At 48.0% G+C, this 23,591-nt stretch overlaps 2 protein-coding genes across 2 annotated transcripts; one reads left to right on the top strand and one right to left on the bottom strand.

Annotated features, from left to right (window-relative positions):
* Positions 1–4,312: 4,312 nt before the first annotated feature.
* LOC117898549 (AF4/FMR2 family member lilli) lies at positions 4,313–7,799 on the bottom strand. Its single transcript, XM_034808030.1, has 3 exons — positions 7,773–7,799; positions 7,509–7,671; positions 4,313–7,421 (listed from the first exon to the last, which is right to left on the bottom strand). The coding sequence occupies exons 2-3, from the start codon at positions 7,575–7,577 to the stop codon at positions 4,737–4,739; spliced, it is 2,754 nt and encodes a 917-aa protein (XP_034663921.1). The 5' UTR covers positions 7,578–7,671; positions 7,773–7,799; the 3' UTR covers positions 4,313–4,736.
* A 3,533-nt stretch (positions 7,800–11,332) lies between these two features.
* LOC117899257 (dynein regulatory complex protein 9) lies at positions 11,333–12,468 on the top strand. Its single transcript, XM_034809144.1, has one exon. It carries the CDS (start codon positions 11,333–11,335, stop codon positions 12,452–12,454), a length of 1,122 nt encoding a protein of 373 aa, XP_034665035.1. The 3' UTR covers positions 12,455–12,468.
* The last annotated feature ends 11,123 nt before the right edge of the window (positions 12,469–23,591 follow it).

Here is a 23,591-nt window from a genome sequence, read left to right as displayed (position 1 = left end):
TGCCGCCGCCATTTTCAATGTAAATATTTAAACAATAATAAGTTGGCGTAAAAACGTTGGTTGAACTCCTATGTTGCCAGCACAGGCAAAAGTGTGGCAAACTTTTGTTATCTTTTCACCATGAAAATAGCACGAAATTGAACAGGCAAGCGCTGCCGCTGCCAGGCAGCCACTCTGACAAGGTGCACAAGGTGCCAGGGGAGTAGATGGAGTCTACGTATGTACATTCGACTGACAGTTGAAAGCATTTGCACGTGCACTAATCAGGAGGGATGGCTGGGATGGAATGCCCATGCCCATGCCCATGCCCATAGGAGCTGGCATATCGCATTTCAGTTTTCAATTAGTGTTAATGTCAAATCAACGAACAAAGAACGGGAACCAAAAGGAACTACAGCCACATACTATGACCGTTGTGGGTGTCTGGACAACGCACCCTTTGCCGCTCAAACAAAGGCTTGTTAGTGCATCAGCAAACAAAGGTGAAACGTGTATAAAGTGATATCGTTGTCTATCCAAACTGTCAGTGCCTAAAAAAACACATGTTCTTTCAAATAAAAAATAGTTTACAGACATTTGATGGACTAATGGATGCATACGTCCATGATAAATATGAATAATGAAATGGTAGAGCGAAGTGTGAGCTAAAAAACTGCAATATGCGACTAGCTTAAGAAGCTTTTAATAGCAAATCATAAGTCGCAAAACCCACAAGAATGACATGTTATTTTTAACAATTTAATTCCACAATAACTCCCATCCATCAGCCACTGTTGTCTGAGCGACCTCTCACCTTCTTTGGTAGTAAGTTAACTGCTTTATTCATACCATAACTGCTCTATAAATATGATCAGAAAATGCTTGCCCTAACCCAAAAAAAGAGAAGTCATTTGCATAAACGTCAATCATACGCCACGGGTTATGGGTGTGTGTGCTCCACCTTGTTTGTTTCTGCTTCACTGAGTGTACACACATACAATGTACAGCACACAGAAACAGCATATAGCAACAGCAACACATATGTAGGACCCTCTGCTGAGGGAGTCCTGCCCCAACATATGCTCAATGGCATTGGAAATTCAGCTTCTCGATTTGCGTTTTATTTCAAAAATTGAATTTCAGCACTGATTATATTTTTCCCTCTTTTCTTCCCTGCTTTGGGTTCTGGAGATTGAGATTCTTTGATCAGGGGGCTCTCTTGTTGTTTGCACTCTCTGGCTGCTGCCTGGATGCCAAGGGGTGCATAAATAAGCGCCACTCAATTATGCAGACTGTGGGTTGAAGCCGAACAGCCATAATCCTTTATACCTCTACGTACGTTCGTTACTGCGATACGTGTCGATTTGATTTGCTTTGCAATTTATTTTTGAATTATGCTGACAGGAACACACCAACCAACCAACCAACCCATCACACATGTGGCCTGGCATGGCATGGCATCCACATAATATTGCCATTGACAAAACGCTTTATGTTTATGCTAATGGAAGTGGAAGCGCGAGTTTTTCGGGTACATAATCGCATGTACTCGTACATCCAACCAATATCGATTTTGATTCGACATTTACCTAGCGACTGACTGCCAATCCAAGTGGCTTGGCTTCAATTTCAAACGGAATCTCTCCTTTTTTTATTTTTGGGTCTTCTTCATTTGCTGTAAGTTGAGCCCTGCAATTAGCTGCTCGATAAGAAATTTGTTTTCCGCTGCGCACTGCTGCTGCTTTCTTTTTTGCCAGGCATCGTCATTAGACGGGAATTTAAAACCTTTTTTCCGATGTCAAACTTTTGGGGTCAATGCAAATATTTCATTTGAAGTGACACGATGCTGGATATTTGTCTGCGTTTCCCCCTTCGGAATGGGACTGGGACTGGTGCGGAGGCGGAGGCTGAGGCTGAGGCTGGTTCGAGTATTTAAACGTGGCCCATTACGTTTTATATTGCCATTTGCCTTTGAGGTTTTGTGTGTTACATTTAATTGCAAATTTCTGTTGAAAAAGTTCCACGCCTGTCCTGTACCGGTTTCCTTTACTCGTTTCCATTTTGCTCCCTCATTTCATTTCATTTCGTTTTGGTTTACATTTTCCGTTTGTGCTGCTTCAAATGTTCAACTCATTAAAAAGTAAAACAAAAACAAAAAATAAACCTGCCTTGGAGAAGAAGTGAGAAGGTATCTCTGCGGCATCCCCCAATTATTGGTTCTCTTTAAATATGGAAAATACCTGTTGGGAAATTCGCAAATAGTTGGCAGAAGCGACTGTCCGTTAAGTAAATAAATATTTAATGCGCCAAACCACAAATATTAATTGACATTTGATTTGCTTGCTCGATGAGCGCCACCCTCACGACAGGCCAATTATGTGTATTAATTACATTTTTATTGTTGTCCTTTCCACACAGAAATTAATTTAAATTAAGCGGGAACGAGACAGACTGAACCGAGCGAACAGTTGAAAAAATTACTTCGAGTGTAATTAAAAAAAAAAAACTCCAAACAATTATTCAAACGAGAAGGGACGTGTGAGACGCTTCTTACGCGTCACAACTTTTATACCCGGCACTCAGTACTACATCTGCACTTTAGCGGTTATTTGTCCAATTTTACATTTTTTCTTCATCTGTCATCTACATCAACAACACTACTCACGCCAACACGCTCCTTTAGCTCGCCACCCTCCCCTAGAAACACACACTGCAGAGTCGCGGCAGAGTCAGCGGCAGAGGCAGCGGCAGAGGCAGCGGCAGAGGCAGAAGCAGTGACGTGTCAGGGGCCAGGCCATAAACAGCGCGAAGCAGAGTGTGAATGCTGCGGGACGGGGTGGGTTTGGCTACTGCAAATTAATTTCTTCATTGTGGCTATAATAATGATCCAATCGGATTCCAATTTGGTGATCTGATAGATAAGGTCATTCCCTACGGAATGGCGTTTTTAGTTTTCTGTTATCTTCAAAATTGTAGATTTGGGAGGTTTTGCCCTTTGCGGGGGCGGAAGGGGCGGGGCTCATTTTGAAATACACTGGTTTCAGTGTGAGCATACAGCAGTCTGGTGCCAAAATTTGGTGGCTCTAGCTCTTATAGTCTCTGAGAACTAGCCGACAAACAAGACGGACGGACGGACAGACGGACAGACGGACAGACGGACAGACAGACATGGCTCAATCGACTCGGCTATTGATGCTGATCAAGAATATATATACTTTATGGGGTCGGAAACGTTTCCTTCTGTGCGTTACATACAACCGTTATGTGCACAAATACAATATACCCTATTTACTCTTCGAGTACCGGGTATAAAAATATGGAGGGAAAACACTTCACTTCAGTGCATGGACAGTGAACAGCGAACAGTGGACTGGACAGCGGAATGGAAATGTCATAAAAAAAAAGGCATGCCAATGGGATTGTCGATCGAAGGCCGCCCTGATGACGCGGGAATTTGCTCGGCAATTGTAAATCGAAAACGAAATTTTCTTCGCCCACTCAAATTGATGGAAAAATGTCAGCAACAGTTGCGCTGCTGATAGTCGAAAATGGAAATTTTTAACGCATTCACTGCCTTAACTGTGCATCAAATTAAAATGGCGCACGAACTGGAAAATATCAAGTGCGCGCACAGTCTGCAGTCTTTACAGATGGGAGTGCTCGTATGTAGGGTACGCACATTGTACTTCTGATGGCATAATTTCAATTAAGTTGGCAATTGTTGGTCAAGTAAGCATCAGCCGGCACTGGCAGCCCAGTCTGCTAGGCATTCTGTGGGCCAGCGTATCAGGAATCAGCATATTTTTGTTGGCCACGGCTTTAACCGCCTGGCCGCACATAATTAGTGTCATTGGCAGCCAGCCTGCCGACCAGGACAGCCATCCAATGCAGCGCAAAGCCAGCGAAAAGGTAATTTGGCTGCTCCGCTGCAAAGACAATTGCACTTTTGATAAATTACGGCGTGGCAGCAACAGCTGCTGATCTTATTACCGATGTCGTTAATGAAATATTTTGCCAGGCCATTGCTTGTGTATATGTGTCAAGCGTTAAACAAGCACAAAAGCTATGGGCGATACCCTGGAAGCGGTGCAAAAAAAAGCAAAACAAAAATCTGAAACTTTGTCGAAGATATTTTTGTTTGAATTCCATTTTCACTTTGCCTCCTTTTTGCCTATAGCATCCGAATTCAATGTGCCCTGTAACTCCACAAATATCATTTTAGATATGCACTTTTCGGATACGCACTGTCAACGCTGTTCTGTTCCTTCCTCGAGCGAATAAATTTTGACTTAATTGACTAAGTATTTATTTTTGTTTTTTATTTATTTTCATTTTTCAAGCATCTAAGATAATTGAATTAAGCAACTGTCGAATATTTTTTTGGGACTTTTCTGCTGCCTCCTGCTGTGCACAGCAGCAACTTTTGTGTTGATTGAGTTTCTTCCATTTCCATTTCCGTTTCCGCTGGCCCACTATTATTTTTTGTTAGCATTTTCGCCCACACCTCACTCGGTTCGCTCTTTTGTTGGCTTTGAAGCTTCTTTCTCTCTCTCTCTCACTCTCTGTCTCGTTTATTTGCAGCTTTTCTCTCTGTGTTTCTTTTTGCTCTTGCGGAAGTGAAGTGAAAAATGCATTGGCTATAAATCGTGGCGAGGCGAGGCGTTCGTTCGTTCACTTTGAATGGGTCGCGCGATTGGGCGCTCATTGGTTAACCCAAATGGCAACAAATTAGAGCTTCAACTGTTTTGCAGCTTGTTCTAATTCTTCGCCTCGCTGCCCGTTGAAAAATCGAAATCACTCTCGCTGCCGCCAGCGGCTGTGGTTGCGGCCATGCCTGCTCCTCCACCAGCTCCAGTTTCTGCTGCTCCTGCCGGAGGTGGTCCAGAAGTTGGGCCCAGAGACAGGGCAGGCGCCGATGCCGAAGCTGCGGCTGCGGCTGGGGATGGTTTCGCGCTTGAGCTATCATCCGTTTCGCTGCTGTCAACGAAATTAACGCGCTTCTTCTTCTTCTGCTGCTGCTGCTGTTGCGCATCATTAGGCGCCGCTTGTTTGTCTGTCGTCGAGAGTATCGACGTGGGTTTGACAGGCTTTGAGGCTGGCACGGGCGTGGTGGCGGCGGCTGGTTCCACTTTCCCCTCGACGGGCGGTGTCGCTGCCAGTGCGGGGCTCTGCTCCACTTCCATCGCATTCTGGCCATTGTCATTGTCCATGGGATACGCTTCCTGTTGCTCCTGTTGTTCCTGTTGTCCCTGCTCCTGTGACTGCATCTGTTGCAGTTCCTCTTGCTGCTGCTGCTGCTGCTGTTGTTCCTGTTCGGCATAAGATCCATAGTCGTAGTTGGCGGCATTGGCATCGTACTCCTGCCCGGCATAGCTGCCATCCGGCGCGTACTGAGCGTCATTGGGATCGGCTATGTACTGGCCAGTGGCCTCATCGTATATGTAGCCCGGATAGGCATTGGGATCATAGCCGGCCGCGTACTGTCCGGCCTCGTAGTTGCCGTAATCAATATTGGAGTACTCCTGTTGCATTGTGCCTCCCGCCTCGGCACCCCCAGTCCCAGCAGCAGCAGCTGCAGTTGCATCAGTTTCTGTCCCTGCTGCAGCTCCAGCTGCGACCTCTGCACTCGCATCCGTTGCATACTGCTGATAGTCTGTGGGATTTCCGATTTCGCTATAAAGCGGCTCTCCCGTTGCCCCTTGTTGTTGCTGGTGTTGCTGCTGCTGGCTGGTGGAATCGATGCTGGCATATATGGGCTCGCTGGCTTCGCCATAGCTGCTGGCATCGTATTGGCCATAATCGGTAACCTCTGGCTCCGGCTGCCGCTCCCTCTGCACCTCCTGTTGGTGCTGTTGGTCCGCCAGCTCCTGCGGATATGTATTGGTTACCGAATTCTCGAAAAATCCCTGCGTTGGTGCTTCTATCGCTGCTGCTGCTGCTGCTGGGGCTAGGACTGGGGCTGCTGCTGTCGCAGTTCCTGTCAAACGTTCGCCGTAAATGGCATTTTCAATATTCTCAATCGACACTCCGGGCCTAGGGTTCCACGAACTGCTGCTGGAGGACGCAGCAGGGGTGGCCGCGTAGCCCCGTTCGTTGTTGCCGCCTGGCGGCGACAATTGATTACCTCTTGCTAGCTGCTCATCAACCGCAGCCGCTGCTTTTGCCAGTGCCGCACGACTGGCTATGACTTCGTCCAGCAAATCGTTGCTGAGGCAAACTTTACCTCCCACGGATATACCCTCACCTTCGCCTGCGTCTCCTTTCGCGCCCTCGCCGGGACGCACGTTTAGTTGGCGTTTGTCTCCGGCCGTGCTGGCTGTTCGTCCCATGGATTGTGACGCTGATGGTGATGGTGATGGTGTTGCTCCTGGCTGCCAGGGCTCATCGATTTTTAGCTCACCAAAGTACGCTTCAAAGTTGTGCTGCTGCTGCTGCTGAGGCTGTCTCTGGCCGGGCTCATTATGGCCAACGACAGTTGGTGATTTTTCATACTCGACTTTAGTCACGCGTGAATTTGTCCAGGCAGCCATTTCAGGCATCTCCTGCTCGTGATCCTGCTCTCGACTCCAGCTCCTACGCAGCTCTTGGCCTCTCTGTGTTGCTGTTGCTGCTCCTCCTGCCATTTGCGGTTGCCCACCAACGTCATCGACAGCAGTGAATGCAGCAGCAGCAGCAGCAGCAGCAGTAGTCGTCAGTGGCTGTGGCGGTGCCAGTGGCATCTCCGTTAACGTCATCGAGGAGGACGTCTTTGGCAATTTATCAAATGTCAACGAGGATGTTGCCAGTGTCGAGGATGTGCTGCTCAGTTGCCGCGCACCTTTGTCTTGGCCTGCCAACGAAATGGATGTTGTCGTGGATGCTACTCCATCGTCTGCACGTCCTCCTCCTGCTGCTCCTCCTCCTCCTCGTGCTGCTGCCGATGCTGAAGCCGGTGTGACTCTGCCACTTGCCTCTGCCTGATAATCACCTGTCAGTGCAGCCTGGCTGGCCGTGGCTGTGGCTGTGGCTGCGTTGAAGTGAGTCATGCGCTCCGGCAAATCGGCATTCTCATTATCAAAGGCGCGCAATGTGGCGCGCAGATCGAACAAGTTTGAGGTGCCAAGTGGAGCGTTACCCGTGGCCCCATAAAGCTCTGGATAGTACAGGCCCTGCGGAGTAGCGGGCATAGGGATCGGACCTGGAGCAACTGGAGCATTTGGTGCTGCAAACTGGGGCGTTAGCAGCATGCCTCCTCCATGTGTGGGTGTGGCCATGGCAAGTGTCCATTGTGGAGGCGCAGCTGCAGCAGCCGCCTGGGGTGGCACCAGCACTTGGATGGGCATGCCCGCACCACCACCCGCTGCCGCAACTCCAGCTCCGCCAGCTGCCTGCCCCGTCTGCTGTTGTATGCAACGCAATGTTTGATTCTGCACCAATTTCGCAAAGTACATTTGATATTGCAGCTGCACATGGACATGTCAAAGGGATGCACAGAGAGGGGGATTATTGATTGACTTTTGCACTGAAGCCCATTGAGGCTTTATGCGTACCTTCATCATCTTAAGCCGTTCGCTGCGTTGCGACATGGCAACGGTTTGCTCATCAATCCGCTCCAGCATGTGGACGAGCTGCTTGTTCCGCTCGTTGCGAATGGTCTGCTCCTCGAGAAACTCCTGGTACTTCTGACGGCTCTTGTGGCGCACAGACTTGTCGCTATGGGAGATGGTAGATGCCAGTTGGCAGATATTAGACGCGGTTCGCTTTGGGTTAGGGTTTTGCCTCAATATCAGGGAGAATGACAAAAGGCTACTTACAGGTCGCTGCGCTTTTGAAGTATTTTGTCCTCACTATGCAAAAGGGGGGAATAGTCAGAGAATATTCAATATACAGAGGGGCATAGTTGAAGGCACACACAAACGAGGCAGCTTAGGGTAAAGCCAAACCTTCTCAAAGGAAGGGTTGCCTGTGACTTTGCTGCAGGACATATTGTATTTCCTCTTTGAGTGGAGTTCTGCTGTAATTACCTGCGTTGCAGCTTCTCTTGGAGCAACTCCACCTGCAGCTTGTAGTTCTCCAGCTCTGCCTGCGGAAACATGGTAATCCTGGATTCTAGATGCAATTATTTGTACACTCTCTGGCCTCGAACCGATACCTTTGGTGGCCACGACGCGACTGTGGCCGTAGCCACACTCTGCCTCATTTGACACAGTTCGTTGGGCATACCATAAATGCGACAGTGTGGATTCTATTTTTATAAGGAGAAAGAACCCTATTTGAATAGCCGCATTACACTCGCACTCACACTCGTGGGTACACCTGTGTTTTCGCTTTGTTGAGGCACGTTGTCATGGCTGCCATCGTTTCTTGTTTCTTGATGGGTTTGCTTCCTTTATTTAGTTTATTTTTGGTGGTTGCTTGGCATTGGCCATAGGTCCCAAGCACTTTCTATTGATTTCCCAGCACCAGAAGGTGGTTCGGGTTCGGGCTTCGCCCAATGTGCGACGCATTGCGAAGGGGGAACTTTCGATTTTTCGCCTCATGAATTCCACATTCCAGCGGGGTGCGGTTCCACTAATTACACAGCCAGCAAGTAGGTCAGTTACAGTTACAATTCTTCACTTTTGGCTGTGCTTTTTTGCTGTTTTTTCCACGTAAAGGAAACGCAGGCATGGCCTGTCATGGCATTTATAATGCATTGCACGAGATTTGCCTGCACGAGCGACCGCAGCTTCCTTCACTTTTTGCAGGAACATCCCTGGCCAACCCCCGCCTGCCCGGATGAGTGTAAACACATGTTGTTGTCGCACCATGCCAGACCAGAGCAGACACTACCAAAATTTGTTCGGCCAAGCGTGCGGCACCTGAATGTGAATTAATGGTAGCGGCGTCTATCACTCCCCCGGCCGCAGACAGCAGCAGCAGCAGCAGGAGCAAGGACTTGCACACTAACACACCACTGGCAGGCATCACCATCTCCTGCACAGCGACAGCACTGACCACTCTCTCTCTGTGCCTGTGCCTGTGCCTGCCACACACACAGGCACACAGTTCCGTGTGTCCTGCTTGACTTGCCCTGCCACTGGCACTGGCTTCACCTCTGGCCCCTGCTCTGGCTTGGCATATGCCGGGCGCTGTCACGGTGTCGTGGTTGCGAGCCGCAATATACAATTTTTGGTTATTTACATGTGCCAGGATAACAAACGTAGGCCGAAAGGGGTTGAGAGACAGGCAAAAAGAGGGATAGAGAGGGTGAGAGGGCGGGACCCGCTATCTCCGCGGTTCCACGTAGCAACGCAGAGTGGCGCAGAGTCGTCGCTGGTGGGGGCTTCAAGCTTAAATCCCAACAATACACGCGTGTCAGCAATTGGGAATTAAATTGATTGATGGATTCATCATTCACAAAATTACCTCTCATTCTGGGAAACATCTTTAGGTTCTCACCTAAGCCCCCGTCCACGTGCTGGCCAACAGCCCTGACCTTCCGCGCGGCGGGAGCGAAGCTTAAAAGGAAAATGAACTTGTTGCCAGGTCGACAAGGCCACAGGGCTCAGGCTCAGTGCTCAGTGCTCTCCACTCCCACTGCACACGCTAAGCGGCGGCTAAAACTACGAAAAATGCATGCAGCGGAAAAAGGTTTTTCCATTTCGCATTTTTGGCGACACCGAGCGATTGATTTTCCATTGGATGGCCCTGCCCATGTTGGCCAATATTTGCATATTTATTATTTAGCGGAAGCAATTTGCGGCAAGGACTCGGAGCTATTAAAAGTGCCCCAAGTTTCGCATAGAGAAGATATTCGAATGGAACGAAAAGTTTGTCATAATGGAACATTTGCGCTGGCATTGGGATTGGGTATGGCTCGGGGCGGCGCAGTGCAAAGTCTAAGTGGAAATTGAACTCTCTTCCATCGGTTCCATTTTTCCAGCTCCAAAATTTATGTGTATGACTTTATGCTGCAACCTCTGGGTACTTGCACATGTGTGGGTATAGTCGAGGGTATGCTTATCAGGCGCTGCACAGCGTCCTCTTTTTTCGGGAGGCACTTAATTTTGGCTGGCATCTTCAGCGAGCGGGACGCAGAAGGACTGAAGCAATGGCTTGGGAATTTCGCGACCCAAGAGCTTCTTCCTTTCCCGATTTGCAGTCAATGAAGTAGAAAACTGAAAACTTTTCTTCTCGAGTCTATTAAAAATAATGGCAGCTAAAGGCAGAAGAAACGCGTTCGCCAAAGTGCGAAATGCGCCCCATGCCGTCGCGACTGCCTCGTCCCATGTGTGCATGACTCTCTCTCTGTCTCTCTTTTACTCTTGCGTGTGTGTGCGAGACAGTGGCGGGCATTAAATTAATGTCGGCCCTGCAATTTCTCACAGCGGCCGGGTCGCAGACCTTGTCGGTGCATTGACCACCACTTGCGGCTGCCTTTAAAATGCTCTATTAGTCATGGGATATATTGGGGCTGTGTGGACTCAAGTCAGCCAATCATTTATAACACAATCTCTTGGGCGAAGATGCTGTTGAACTGATGGACAGATCGACACGCAGCTCAAACTAGGAAAGGGTCGGGGAGAAAATTCGATGCATTTAATGAAACTTCCTCTAACAAGTTGCTTTGCTATCTTCCAGGGTATCCATTGGTCCATACCCTACCTTCCATGCCAAACAGGTCCCTGCTCCTGTACTTGTGAAACAGTCGCTGCGGGCATGCTGTGTAAAAAGAGTCCCGTCCCTGGCCGGAGCACCGATTCGATGAAGCGGCGGCGCGAGCAGTGCCGTCGCGCAGGTTTGTGCGGTTAATGCGATAATTTAATTGTAATGCGGGTCTGGCAGTCCTGTGCGCCAATAATTTAACTTGCAATCAGCGCGGCATTTATTGGGTTAAACATATAAGCCGGCACCCATGGCGGGGTTAAAGCGGGGCCAGGTCAGGACACATACTTACATGTGCCCCGAGAGTGAACGAACCCCAAGACGATTGCAGAGCCAAGGATAACCAAGACAGAGAGCTCGAGAGCAGGAGAATACGAATGAGATGGAGGTGGAGACAGAGCTGGGAAAATAATTCAACGATTTCTGTGCAATAACGGGAACGCAGTCGGTGTGGCATTTTTGCACGTAAGCAACGAGGACGCTGACAGCAATGAAATATGCAAGCCGACGCCTGAGCTCATCCCCCTCCCTGCTGGCATTCTCCCTGGGATCTCCATGAGTCAGGGCTGGCAGAGGGATGGATCCGAATCGAAAGGCAAAAGCAAACACTTACCGAGCATAAACTGCATCTCCTAGCAACAGTTGCCGGGCCAACTGCCGTGAGTGACTCATATTGAGAGGCTCTTTGGAACACACTCATGGATAAAGCATATCCGCTTCAGTTGCAATGCCAAGCGGATGCACCGAGGAGCAAGCGGAGGAGCTGCGGCGACTGCTGCTGCTCTCCAGCTACAAGGACACGCTGGACAAGTTGGTCCTCCAGCAGCGGGCACAGCGTCTGACGGGTGCGAAGCCTCTGTCGTTGCCTGCCTCGCTGCGGAGACGTCGCAGTTCCGCGATGGACCCAAAGCCACCGCCGGAGCGGGTGCTGATCACCGGCAAAACGCTGCCACGCCTGGAGGAGCTGCTGGGCAAGCCGGAGGACGACACTGAGCAGCTGGATGAGAGCCTGCTGGATGCCCTGAAGTTTGAGCGGGATATGGATGCACTTCGAACGGTCTTCGAGGCAGCCATGGATCAGCTGCGGACAGACAAGGAGAAGGTCGAAAGTGGGGAGGAGCCCAGAGAGGAAAAGACTTTGGATAAAGCCATCAGTGCGCTGAGTGGCAACAACAGCGAGGAGTCGCAAGCATCCAAGCAGCTGCAGGAATCCAAGGATGAGCTCAAAGAGCTGAAGGAGGAGCTGGAGAAGCAGAAGAGCGACTGCCAGGCACGGCTGAAGGACATCGAAGAGCGTACCGCCGAGACCAAGTACAATCTGCGCTGTGTGTCGCGGGTCAATGATCTCGAGTACAATCTCGTGCAGCGCTGGGAGGCAGGACGCATCACCCAAGCCACAATCTGGGGCGAGAACGCCGAGCGGGCCTACCTCCGCGACATCCTCGACTACAAGCAGCGCTTGGCACGGGAAGAACGGGTCAGCGGTGAGCTGCGTGCCTTCCGGCAGCAGGAGATCGTGGAACTGCGGCAGCGCATCAAGGATTGGCAGGTGCGCTACACCAGCGACATGCGCCGTGTGGAGCGTGAGGGCGAGGCCTGGGAGCTGCGGATACTCGAGCAGGAGAAGCTGCTGCAGCGGCATCGCGAGATCTACGCGGAGCGAGTGGAGTTCGTGCAGGAGTATCAGGCCAAGAAGGACGAGGAGCAGCGACTGCATGATCTGCAGGTGCATCGCATGGAGTGCGCCATTAAGCTGCAGGCCTGGTGGCGGGGCACGATGGTGCGGCGTGGCCTGGGTCCGTTTAAGAAGAAGCCCAAGCGAGGCAAGCGCGGCAAGGGCAAGAAGTAATAACTACACTGAGAGAAAGCAATGAAATTAATCTAATTAAAATGCACTTTTACTTAATTTGAATGAGGCCCTTTTAATCAATGAATTCTTATGACAAAATATCTTCAGAGAGGCATAAATGTTAACGAATCCCCATGGGCAATGCATCTCATAAAGCACCCAACCCTCATTTCTCTCTGTGCACTTTGAGTGGTACTTTTTGTGCAGCACTTTCTGTACGCTTTATGGAAATTAACTTGTGACTTAAAACCAATTAAAAGTTGGACGCTCTGCAGTTAACACGTCAGCGGTCAGCTACTGACGTCCTCCTTAATGACATGCCGCCATTGTCAACGGTATCTGGGCAGGATCCGGGGTCCCAGTCCAACTACGAGCATTGTTTTCACGCGAAGGCGATAATAATGGTCAGATGGGTGAATGCCGGAATGGGACTGGGGGACACTGGGATGATGTCCGAGAAGTGGCAGAGACGGAGTTGAAGTTGGAGTTGCATCTGGAGCTATTTTGTTTTTCCATTCCCTTTTCCCTTTTATTTCCATTCCTGTTTTCGCTTTCCTTGTCTTCACTCCTGTGTATTTATTTATCTTTTATGCCAGGAAATGGCCAAAGTGGTTTATTTGTTGGGGCCGCTTTCATGGCCAGCGGAATTGTTGTGGGAATTGGGTGGTACACCAGAGGGAGCGGGACAGGGGCAGGAGCAGGGGCAGGGGCAGGGTCGATGGTGCTTGTTTTCCCGGTGCGTACGGAGATAAACTGCGACAATTTGCCCGGTGAATGAGTGGAACTTTTTCGCCATCAGCACAAGAAACAAAAGCAAAACTTTTCCCAGCGGATTTCGCTCGCAGGATTCGCTCTCTCTCTCTCTCTCTGTGTGTGTGTGCGTGTGGACATTGCAATTTAAAATATAATTAATGGTCGTTGCCGTAATTTATTGAATTTGCATGGCACCAAGGCTGCGATGCTGTCATTTCTTGTTTGCCGTTTGCCAGTTGCCGTTTGCCATTTGCAGCTCCAACTCCTCCTGGCTGCTGTCCCCTCCCGGCGAGTGTCTGCACATGCACTCACTTTTGTTTTAATACACACTGGCCGTACAGTGTGCCAGTGCCTGGACCTGGGACAGTGCCTGCAACTGCACCTACTCCGACTCCGACTCCTCCGTATAGCTGTCGCCTGGATGCCTGGGAACGAAACAACAGAAACAACCCAATAATGACTGGGCGAAAGTCCATTTGGTGTGTGGCAAACAATCTTTCTCGCCTTTTTTTCTCCATCATTTTTCTTTTCTCTTATTCCCGGCTATCTCCACCTCTCCCTGTCTTCCCTCCCTGAGATACAGCCGCTTTGTGTGTTGTGGTGGTGGTGCCTGGGCCATCGCCAACTCATTCCTGCTTCCTGCACTTTCCATGTGCCCCACATTGTTCTATTTTGCAAAACTTGAAGAAGGCAACGCTCCATAATGGCTATGGAGCACTTTCCCCCCGTCGACCATTCCGTTGTTGCCACGTCCTGTGTGTCATGTGCGTTACTTAAAACATACAAAATGGCGTTTTGGCCGGGAAATCCTTTAAAAAGCGCCACACAACTGCTTGGCCCTTGGGCTGCCGCGGGGTAAGGTGGATCCGTGCGGAGCGCCAAAAGGGCCAACTGGGGTGCCCAAAAATTTACATACAAATTAGGGTTAATGAGCAGTGAAATTGTTATTTAACTTCAGTTCGCCCGTTAAGCGCTTTAAAGTGCTGCAGCACTCAGCACTCGGCACTTGAGTTCGGGTAGCGACCTGCTTCAAAAATATCTAAATATCGGAGCCACTTTGCGACACGTTTCGGAAATTCTCCTTAGCTGCTGGATAACCAAATGACCTTTCAGTGTGTCTGTCGTGTCGTTCAAAGACACCCACGCAGGGAGCAACAACAACATTTTAATTAATAATTGTGCGCACAATTCATAAATTGAATATTGCGCATACGCCACGCAATGCCACGCCGTGCCACGTGTTCTTAAATTAATTTTCATATTCATTTTTATATTCATTTTGCCTTTTTTTACTGCAGCAATGGGAAAATGAGGCAGCGCTGAACCATTGCGAGTTGTTTTATTTAAAATTTAATCAAACACTTTAATTTGATTAACAACGCACGTCTTTCGATATAAATTTATGGCCGCACGACGCATAATCAGAGGCCAGCAAGAGCACTGGAGTAACCGGAGACGGGAGACCGGACAGCCGGAGAACTGGAGAACCGGAGACCAGAGCCCAGAGACCGAATGCCAGAGTGCTCCACACTGACCAGCAGCCGTAAAAAAGGGTTGACTGTCTGCTACGCTTTTTCCACTTGCCACCCGTGCCACACACACACACACTCGCACTTTTCTACACTCGTTTTCAACTCCCGTCTGGGCTTTCAACACATCAACGCCGTCATTTGATATGCGTGCGTGTGACGGGGAGGGCCATGGGCGCCTCTAATAGCAGCACGTACGTTTGATAAAATATTTTATTGGCATGTATGGAGAGGGTGGGGTGGGGTGGATGGCGCCTCCTGACGGCCTGACGCGTCCAACGATTTTATAGATTTTTCTAATGCCCTGAAGCCGAAGGGGTTGGGTTTCCGTCAGTAGGTCTGCAGCCTGAAAACGAATGAATAGTCTGCGTACAGCCTCCAATCGCCATTCGAGCAGTCAGCAAGAATTTGTTCATTAAAAAATGATTGCAAAATTCGATACCCAAAGGCGGGCAGGCACTGCCTGCTGAGACAGTGTGCAGCCTTCGAGGGTCGAGGTTTCTTCTCAGTTATTGATTATGCTCTTTATTTTTATGCGTCTGCTTTCTGCATTTTTCATGAAATTTGTGCAACACATAAATCATTTTAATACACATCTTCAGCTGTGGAACGATGGCGTTTTTATTTGCCTACGTGTCTTTTGTGCCCCAGAGATCCCAGTCGGGGCTGTTGGTTTTTCCACAAACCTATCTCGTCAGGCGAATCTGAAATAAATCTTCGAATTCATTTCTGGTGCACGGAAGTCACGGCCCCGGTCAGCAAGTTTCGAATTTCGGCTCTCGGCTGGCTGTGGATATGTGTACGACAAATGACAAACAGTTGAATACTTCTGCAGCCGCTTTTCCTTGAGCACATTCTCTCTCGATTTGCTGTCAAAATGCTGCGGACTCTGATCCATCCATTCGTTCCGCATGTCTCGTCTGCTTGGCATAATTCCACAATTAGTTTGAGTCCCGGCAAACATCAAATTTATGCGCATTCGAGGAATCCGTGGGGAATGAGCTCCCGTTCATTGAACCTGTCCGCGGAGCTTCCAGAAATCATCGCACGGCCCACTAAATTGAATTCTTTGTTTTGGCAGAGGCAGTGCCACTGGCAGTGTGGCCCCCTGGCAGAATGGGCGAAAAATAACTTCAAAAAGCAAAGCAAAAGTTTCTAGCAAACGGCAATTTTCTGTTATTTCATTTGTTTGTTTGCTTATATTGCTGCTGCTCTCTGTACACTCTGATAAAAGGAGGGATATATTTTTTTCATAATTAAAAATTAATAATTGAATACGAGTATGTAATGGGATATCCTTTGGATATGTCGATCAACAATTACATAATGTGAAATTAAGTTTTTCTGCTTGCCAAATTGATTTTTGTTTATCTCGAACTGAGTTTTTCTTTTGGTGTAGCTGCCTGATGTTGTTCTTGTTGCTGGGTTGCCCGTTTGGAATTTTAAATATGGCGTCTGTTTTGTTTGAAACCGGAAACGAGTGTCTGTCAGTTTATTTGTTTGCTGCTGCTGCTGCTGCTGCTGATGATGATGTTGTTGTTGTCGTCTCCGTCGTGTCGGCCGCCCCGAAATGAAGTCAAGCAACTTTGCCAAAGGAAATGCCGCCTAATGTGTTCGTTTGTGTGTGTGTTTGTGTTTGCGTAACTGTATTTGCAATTGCCATTTGACAGCGGCGCTGGAAAACGGGGTCTACGGATATTACATTTACAATAGGTTTGATTTTGCTTAAGTGAAACTGCTGCGACACGAAATGCCAAATAATGCCATTCACACACACTATTGCTGTTATGGCTGTATTTTCCCGATGGTAGAATCGTATTGAATGGGATGTTCAGGATAACCTGAAGGATTTTTTGTGTAAACTATTTCATGGACCTTGCTTTCCAGACCATAGCTATCCCCCTCTTAATTTGCTGCCATCCACAGCTCTGTTCGCTTAATGGAACAATGGTGGAGGCCTAAATCCCGGACACACTCAGGCAGTCAGAAATATTTGTACATACAAATGACACAAATTTCCTTGGAGCTAATAAAGTTGTGTTAAAATTCTAAATGGTTCATACTTTTCGGCACTTTAGTTTTAATGCTTATGACGCTGCTGTTTGGCATGCAAAGTGCAGGGAGCAAAATGGGGTACTGAGTGGAGTGACAGCTTCCTGGACACACCCAGTTGGCCGACTTCCTTCCCCTTTTTGGCCAACTACCTGACATGGTTGCCAAAAACTAGATTTGCCACTCATTATGCCAGGCACAATAAATATTTGCCTATCATTTTGGTATTTGCATTTGGCAAACAAAATTGATGAGAATATGGGTTGCCGAGCACTCGGGAGTGCGGCCACAAATTGAATTGGGCCAAGCAGTGGGCCATTAACAAAACGGAATATTGCTTATCGCCATTCGCAATGGGTTTGTGGGCATACACACATCAGGACACGGAGCGAACCCTTCAGGACATGCCACAATACACACACACACATCTACATTTGATATTTATGCAGATTTTTGTTGCTGTGGTAGTTTCAGCTGCTGCTGCCTCGTAATGAGTAGCAGATAAACATGGCGATAAATTACTGCATTTTTGGGCATTCATTATTTACTATGTGCCACACGCACAAGCACACACACGAACACATCGAATGCCATAATGTCATATCTACACTTGGAAAAAATAGAAATCATTTCAAGCTAATAAAGAGGTCTACAATTACACATGTAAATCCATTAAAAAATTTACAAAATGCATATAAAAAATGATCTTTAAAGTAAGATAAGTGCATGGAACATGCCTGTTTTTTATTCTCTGTGTAAATATGTACGCACTTAAATCAGAATCGTCCTTGCTGCTGTCATAGGGCTGCTTTATGGCCGCATTTCCCGGCGATTCTAGCATTGCCTCGGCACAACAAATTTTAATTAAATACAATGTGCAGCAAGCAATGTGCATATGTAAATGCAAATGGCTTGAATGCTTGCGGGGTAGAATGCAAAAACAACAGCAACAACAACAAAACACAATGCAAAGAGCGGGGAAAAACCAGAAAAAGAACGGGGCATAAAAAAGACGTCAAAGTATTTAGCGCACAATGCAACGGAATGTCGACCAGAGCTCTGAAATAAATGAAGAACAAAATTAAACGACATGGCCACACCATTAAGCGGCACTTGCTCTCTTTATGCTCTTCCCCCTCTCTCTCTCTCTCTCTCTCTCTGTGTCTATATTCCACTGCAATTTAATAATTCGCACTGACAATGAATGCACTTGCTCATTTGCCATTTGCTGCGCATTCAAATTTGTTTCTTATTTCTTGCAAAAATGTGTGTGTAAAACATGCCTGGGGGGGTGGGATGGAAAAACGCATTTGACAACCTGCAAACAAACAGAGTAAAACTCTGGGAAAGCGGGAATAAAAACTGCAACTGGAAATCGTACAAATTGCTGCATGTTTGGAGGAGAAAAAAATTAAGTTTTTGAATGCTTGTTGCTGATGCCAGCCCGCCCGCTGGCGTAGAGTTGTTTCTGCCTGCCGTGACAGATGGGTGGACATTTTGTCAGCGTGCATGAGGAAGAGCTGGCGAAAAAAAAATGGCAAGAAACATTAAGTTTAGCAGCCAACACGATGCTCGAATACTCTCTTTAGAAAGATGTGCAAAAAATACAATAAACATGGAAGAAAAATCTCAATCTAAGAGCATACATTGAAAGGTGCCACACGTATAGCTTCGTTTACGGAAAAAACTGAATCTGCCACCTTTAAAACCATTTTTTTATCTGTTTGCAACATGCACAAAGTAGCTTATTTTATTAAATGTCATTCGATAGCTGACAATGTACACCCATAAAGCCCACATAAATGGTTGGTATTCATCTGGATGGCAAACCATATCCCATAGTTAAAAATACTCCGTCATAAGGCTCTTACGAGCAGCACAAAAAACAAATTGTTGACGCCAGATACAAACAATTTGCAATTCAACAGCTAAAGGGATCAGCAGGGACAAGCGCATTTGCAGCTGGGTGTGGATGCTGCTGGATGCTTGGGGATGCATTGCAATGGGTCGGGGGTGCAGCTGGAGTCAGAGGATTTGGCAATCCTACACATGTTAATGTCGAAGAGAGAGTTCTGTTGGGTTTTGGTTGTGTTTGGTTTTGGTTTTGGTTTGGGTTCTGCTTCTGGTTTTGGGTTGGGCTGTCTCTGGGCGTTATCAACAGCTGTCTATCTGTGCGTTCCACTTCAGTTGTTTGCTTGTCTGACGTTCTTTTTTTTCGACTGTCGGTTCTTACAATTTGCATTGCACTTAAAACACATTTGTTTTTGTGTCGATTCATCGATTGGTTGCTGCTGATGCCGGGTCTGCCTCCGTTTTTGCTGAAATTAATGAATTTGTTTGCATGGGAATTTGGGCGAGTCCCGATGCTCACACTCACAGGCTTTGGAGCTTGTCCTTAATGCTAGGGAAAAGCCAGCAGCAACAATTCAGAGGAAACCCGACCAAGCAACCATCTTCATTTAGTCCTAATTAGCCGAAGCCGAAGTGATTGTTTCTTCTGTGTTAATTGGCCCAGACTTTGTGTTCCCTTTGGCCTTGGTCGTTGAGAGCACGCTCAATTAATGCCACATGTGGCAAACACCTGGTCCAATACCCAAGCCCATGTCCATGCCCCCCAGAGGTCATAATTAATTGCTTATTAATTTATATTGTTGCGTTTGCGTAACTTGCGGACTCATTATGGTCAATCAGCAGGCGTCGCCCTGCTCGTGTGTGCTCCTTGGCAACGCCCAGCCATTTAACATTTCATTAACAATTTAGAGTGCTTAAGCAGTGGATGTGAGCAGTGTTTTGAGGACTCAGCGGGGGGAGGAGAACGTGGCCAAAATGACTGAAAAGAAAACACTTAATGAAAATATTACTCGAGTGCGAGTGCGACTGCGAGTAAATTGAAAGCCAAATGCATTTTAATGCCGCATTTTCAACTAAAATGAAGCACAAACATCCACATCCACATCCGCATCCGCATCCTGCAGCCGGAAGCCGCAATGTGCAATAAAGATTGCAAAAGGGGCCACGGCGCGTGAGTGTTGGTGAGCAGTGGGTGGTGGTGCTCCTGCTCCTGCTCCTGCTGCTTGCAGGTCGGATGCTGAACCAGAAACTTTGAGGCAGCAGCACGTAAAGATCGTTGCCATTGATTTATGCGCCGCGTGCCACTGCGAGCGTGAAGCGTGCAACAAGCCCCGCAAGCGGGAGCACGGAGAGACGAACGACAAGAATGGAGTGCGCTGGCACAAAGCGCTGACCATGGTGCTGTGTGCAGTGTTTGTGCTCCAGCTCCTGCTGTGCTGCTTGACGTGTGCTCCGAGGCCAGCTGGTAAATAAGTGTGTCAACGTTGGCCCTGGCCTCTACTTAGCTCGTTTCGCTAGCAGCCAGCCGGCAGCCGGCAGCAAGCAGCAGCCAAATGAAGCGCGCCCCAAAGTATGCAACGATTTTTTGTGCGCTTCTTGTCACAGGAAAACGTGCCCGTGCGCGGAATGCTACTCGCCACTCGCGAAATTTGATTAAGTCCACATTGGCGATGAGTTCATTGCGCGCACAAAATGATTCGCTTTACTCCGAGAATCTGCATAATGGGTGGAACACGGCACATGCCCACAGCGAAAGCCATTGCCATGGCCATGGCGCACCCATCACGAAGCCATCGAAAGCCACGAACATGGTAATTAACGGACAGCTCGAACCTGCTGGAACAGTGCAGTACAGTTCCTGTACCCCCCTAAAAACCTAAACCAATTACAATTGCTGGCCTGCCCAAAGTTGTGTCTGTCAATGGCATCAATGTTCGATTTTTGTCACCCATGACATGCGTTCCAGTTGGCAGTTGGCTCAATGGTGTGGCTGTGGCGCCTCGTGGCCTGGCCATGCCACTCGCACATTGTCAGGAGTGCCACAACTAGAGCGTTGATTGCTGAGCTCACTTATGTATGTCGCTGCATGCGGCACGAACGAGGCACTGGCGAGGCAGCAAAACCAAATATAAAATGCAGCCCGTGTAGTTCCTCGAACTTATACCGAACACATATTGAATGTTGTGGCAGCGAACGTGCCGGATACTTCGGTGTCCTTGTGCCGCGACGAGCTCTTGTAGAGCGGCTTCGAATGTGTTTCAATTAGCCTCGATAGCGAGTGTGCTGCACTTTAATTATTCATATCTGCCGCAGTGGCCTGGTATAAGCTTATAATGAGCACAAATAAATGATAAATTATGCAGAAACGAGTGGTGTGGGGCAGTAACCATGAATGCCAAGACATCTTGTAAGCCAGTCGAGCAATTTGGCCAAGATTTGCAGCTGTTGTCGCCGCTGCATGATTTGCATTAGCCACACCCAGCACCGCCCTCGAGAAGAAAGCAGCTCCTTCGATTTGCTTGCCACACTCTCGCTCTTTTTTTGTGTGGCCCATGTGATGGCGTGGCAATTTTTTGGTGCTGCTGCTGCTGGTGCTGGTGCATGTTGCACGTCATGTTGGCCATGTTGCGGCTGAGCACAGAATGCGCCCACTGATTTATGAGCTCTGAGTGTTTATTTGCTGCCTGTGTCCAAAAGTTGCCTCGCGCAGATTTATGTGCACCGAAAGACAAACCGCATGCAGCATCTTAAGGCAAATAAACTGCACTAATAAGTGGTGGAGTGTCCAGGAACGGAGAGTGGAAAGTGGCAGGACTACAAGGCAATAGACAAAACAAATGTTGGCAAAAGTTCACAAAGTTTCGGGTTGGCCAGTGGCAGCATAAATCGTTTTATTGAGCGCGTCAAGCAAAAACTTGCAACCGACCAACGAGTCAAAGCCAGCAGAAGAAGGGCTCAGGGCTCAACTAACAAGGCCAATAAAGCGTACAACTTTTGCAAAATCCCAGCCCCAAATTGGCAACAGCAGGCACCGCTCAAAAGTGTTGGACAGTCTGGGCCTGGCCAATTGTTAATGGCTAATTATTTGTAGCTAACGCTTTTCCAATGCTGCGCCTATAAAAACCAGAGACAAAAACCAAACATTTCTTGGCAAGCAGTTGAGACATTTCCCAACACATTTCACACACACAGAGAGTAGAGTCCACCGAGTGGACACGCAAAAAGGAGACACCACCGAAAAAAAAGAATGCACATAAATTTTACTTAGCCAAGTTTTGAAAGAGTTTCGGCTGCCAAGTGGCAAGGAAAGAAGTCAAAAGAAGTGCAAAGAGCGATAACAACAATAAGTTGCAAGGATTCCTCCAGTGCACAATGCACAAGTGGCACGATAGTTGGCCATACTTTTTCGCATTGCCAATGCAGCGCAGACAAACACCATCCCAAAATGGGATCCCCCCAAACCATGGCTCTCTGATGAAACGCTCTCAATAGTTGGAGCCCGTTTACTGTCAGCCTCGAAGGGGGTGCGGGGTGGCTGGTGGTGGAAATTTATGCCAGTTTAACAAGCAGCTAGGCAACAGCCAGGTTCCGTTACAGTTTCTTGCAGCAAATAGGCATAAATTTGCATTTAATGTAGTCGACAAAAAGGCCACAAGAGGCCCGGTAGCCCAGAGCTTGGGTAAAGGGTGAAGGGAAAAAATGAGCAGCACAAATGCCAAAAATTATTCTGCTATTTAGTATATAATTTCCTGGAATAGTCTTGGTCTGGTGTTGGCCAGGGGTCGGGTTGGGGTTCGGGGTTTCTGGTGTGGTATGGTTAGGTCCTGTCCGGTCTGGTCCGTTCTGGTTGCAGTCGCCAGGTGCCATTAAAGCCGCATAAATTTTTTAAAATTTTGCAAATTTGCAATGCAAATGCCTTACACAGGCACACACACACACACAAAAACACATGCAAACACAAATCGTTTGTATTTTCGCGTTCTGCATGTGGTGCCCGCAAAAGCGTTTGGGTCAGTCTATTAAAATGCAAAGAGCCGCCACTCTATACCTCTCACTCTCTTTCTCCCTTTCGCTCTTTCTCTCCCTCTCCTACTCTCTATGGCCCACTCTTTCTTGCCGGCCGGAAGTCCATTTTGTCTTGTCGTTCACATCATAAATATAGCCGGGCAAATGGCGGCTCTGTTTATGGCTTAGCCCTGTCCCTGTGTGTGTGTGTGTGTGTGTCTGTGTGTGCTGCCGCTTTTAATGACAATTTGTTGAGTTTTGCATACAGTTTGAACGAATTTCATTTGACACATATTCCCGACTCCTTCCAGTCTTCGTTCGTCGTGTGGTTCTTCGTTTTTACTCAATTTTTCTTCGCATAAATTTAAATAATTTTCCCTTTTGACGCTGAAAGTGGTGTGGAGTGTGCGGTTTATGACACGTTCGCCCGACAGTGGCGTGGCCGCACACAAGAAGGGGGGCAGTGTGTCTGACAGTCCTCCTGCCACGAATGGACAGCATGGCCATGAGTCTGGAGTAGCTTTCAGGGCTTTTGCCCATCACTCAACCATCGAATTTTCAATCAATCTAATCGGTGCGCAGACCCCTCCCACTCAGTGGCCAGGCCAGGCCGCTGTCCTTACATGTCATTTGACGCACCAGCCACGAGCCAGACCAGCCACCAACGCGAATGTCTTATTCATGCGCCAGGCCTGCCGTTATGCAATGATAAATTTATGACCAATCCCCCAGTCTGCCAGTCACCGCAATGGACTTCCTTCCCGCCCGAAAGTATTGCTACATTATATTGAAAATCAAAGTTCGTCCATCAAATATGCTAAAATTGTTGGCTAGTTATAGTTGTAGCAAAATTTAACACACTCAAAAAAACACAAAAATTAACGCACATTTCAACAGAAAGTGGAGAGTTAATTTACATGAATATATAAACGAATTGTGTATGACTA

The sequence above is a fragment of the Drosophila subobscura genome, chromosome O, assembly GCF_008121235.1.
Source record: "Drosophila subobscura isolate 14011-0131.10 chromosome O, UCBerk_Dsub_1.0, whole genome shotgun sequence".
Taxonomy (NCBI): Eukaryota; Metazoa; Arthropoda; class Insecta; order Diptera; family Drosophilidae; genus Drosophila; species Drosophila subobscura.
Note: the sequence above shows the minus strand (reverse complement) of the source record. Positions and strands in the feature narration are given on the sequence as shown.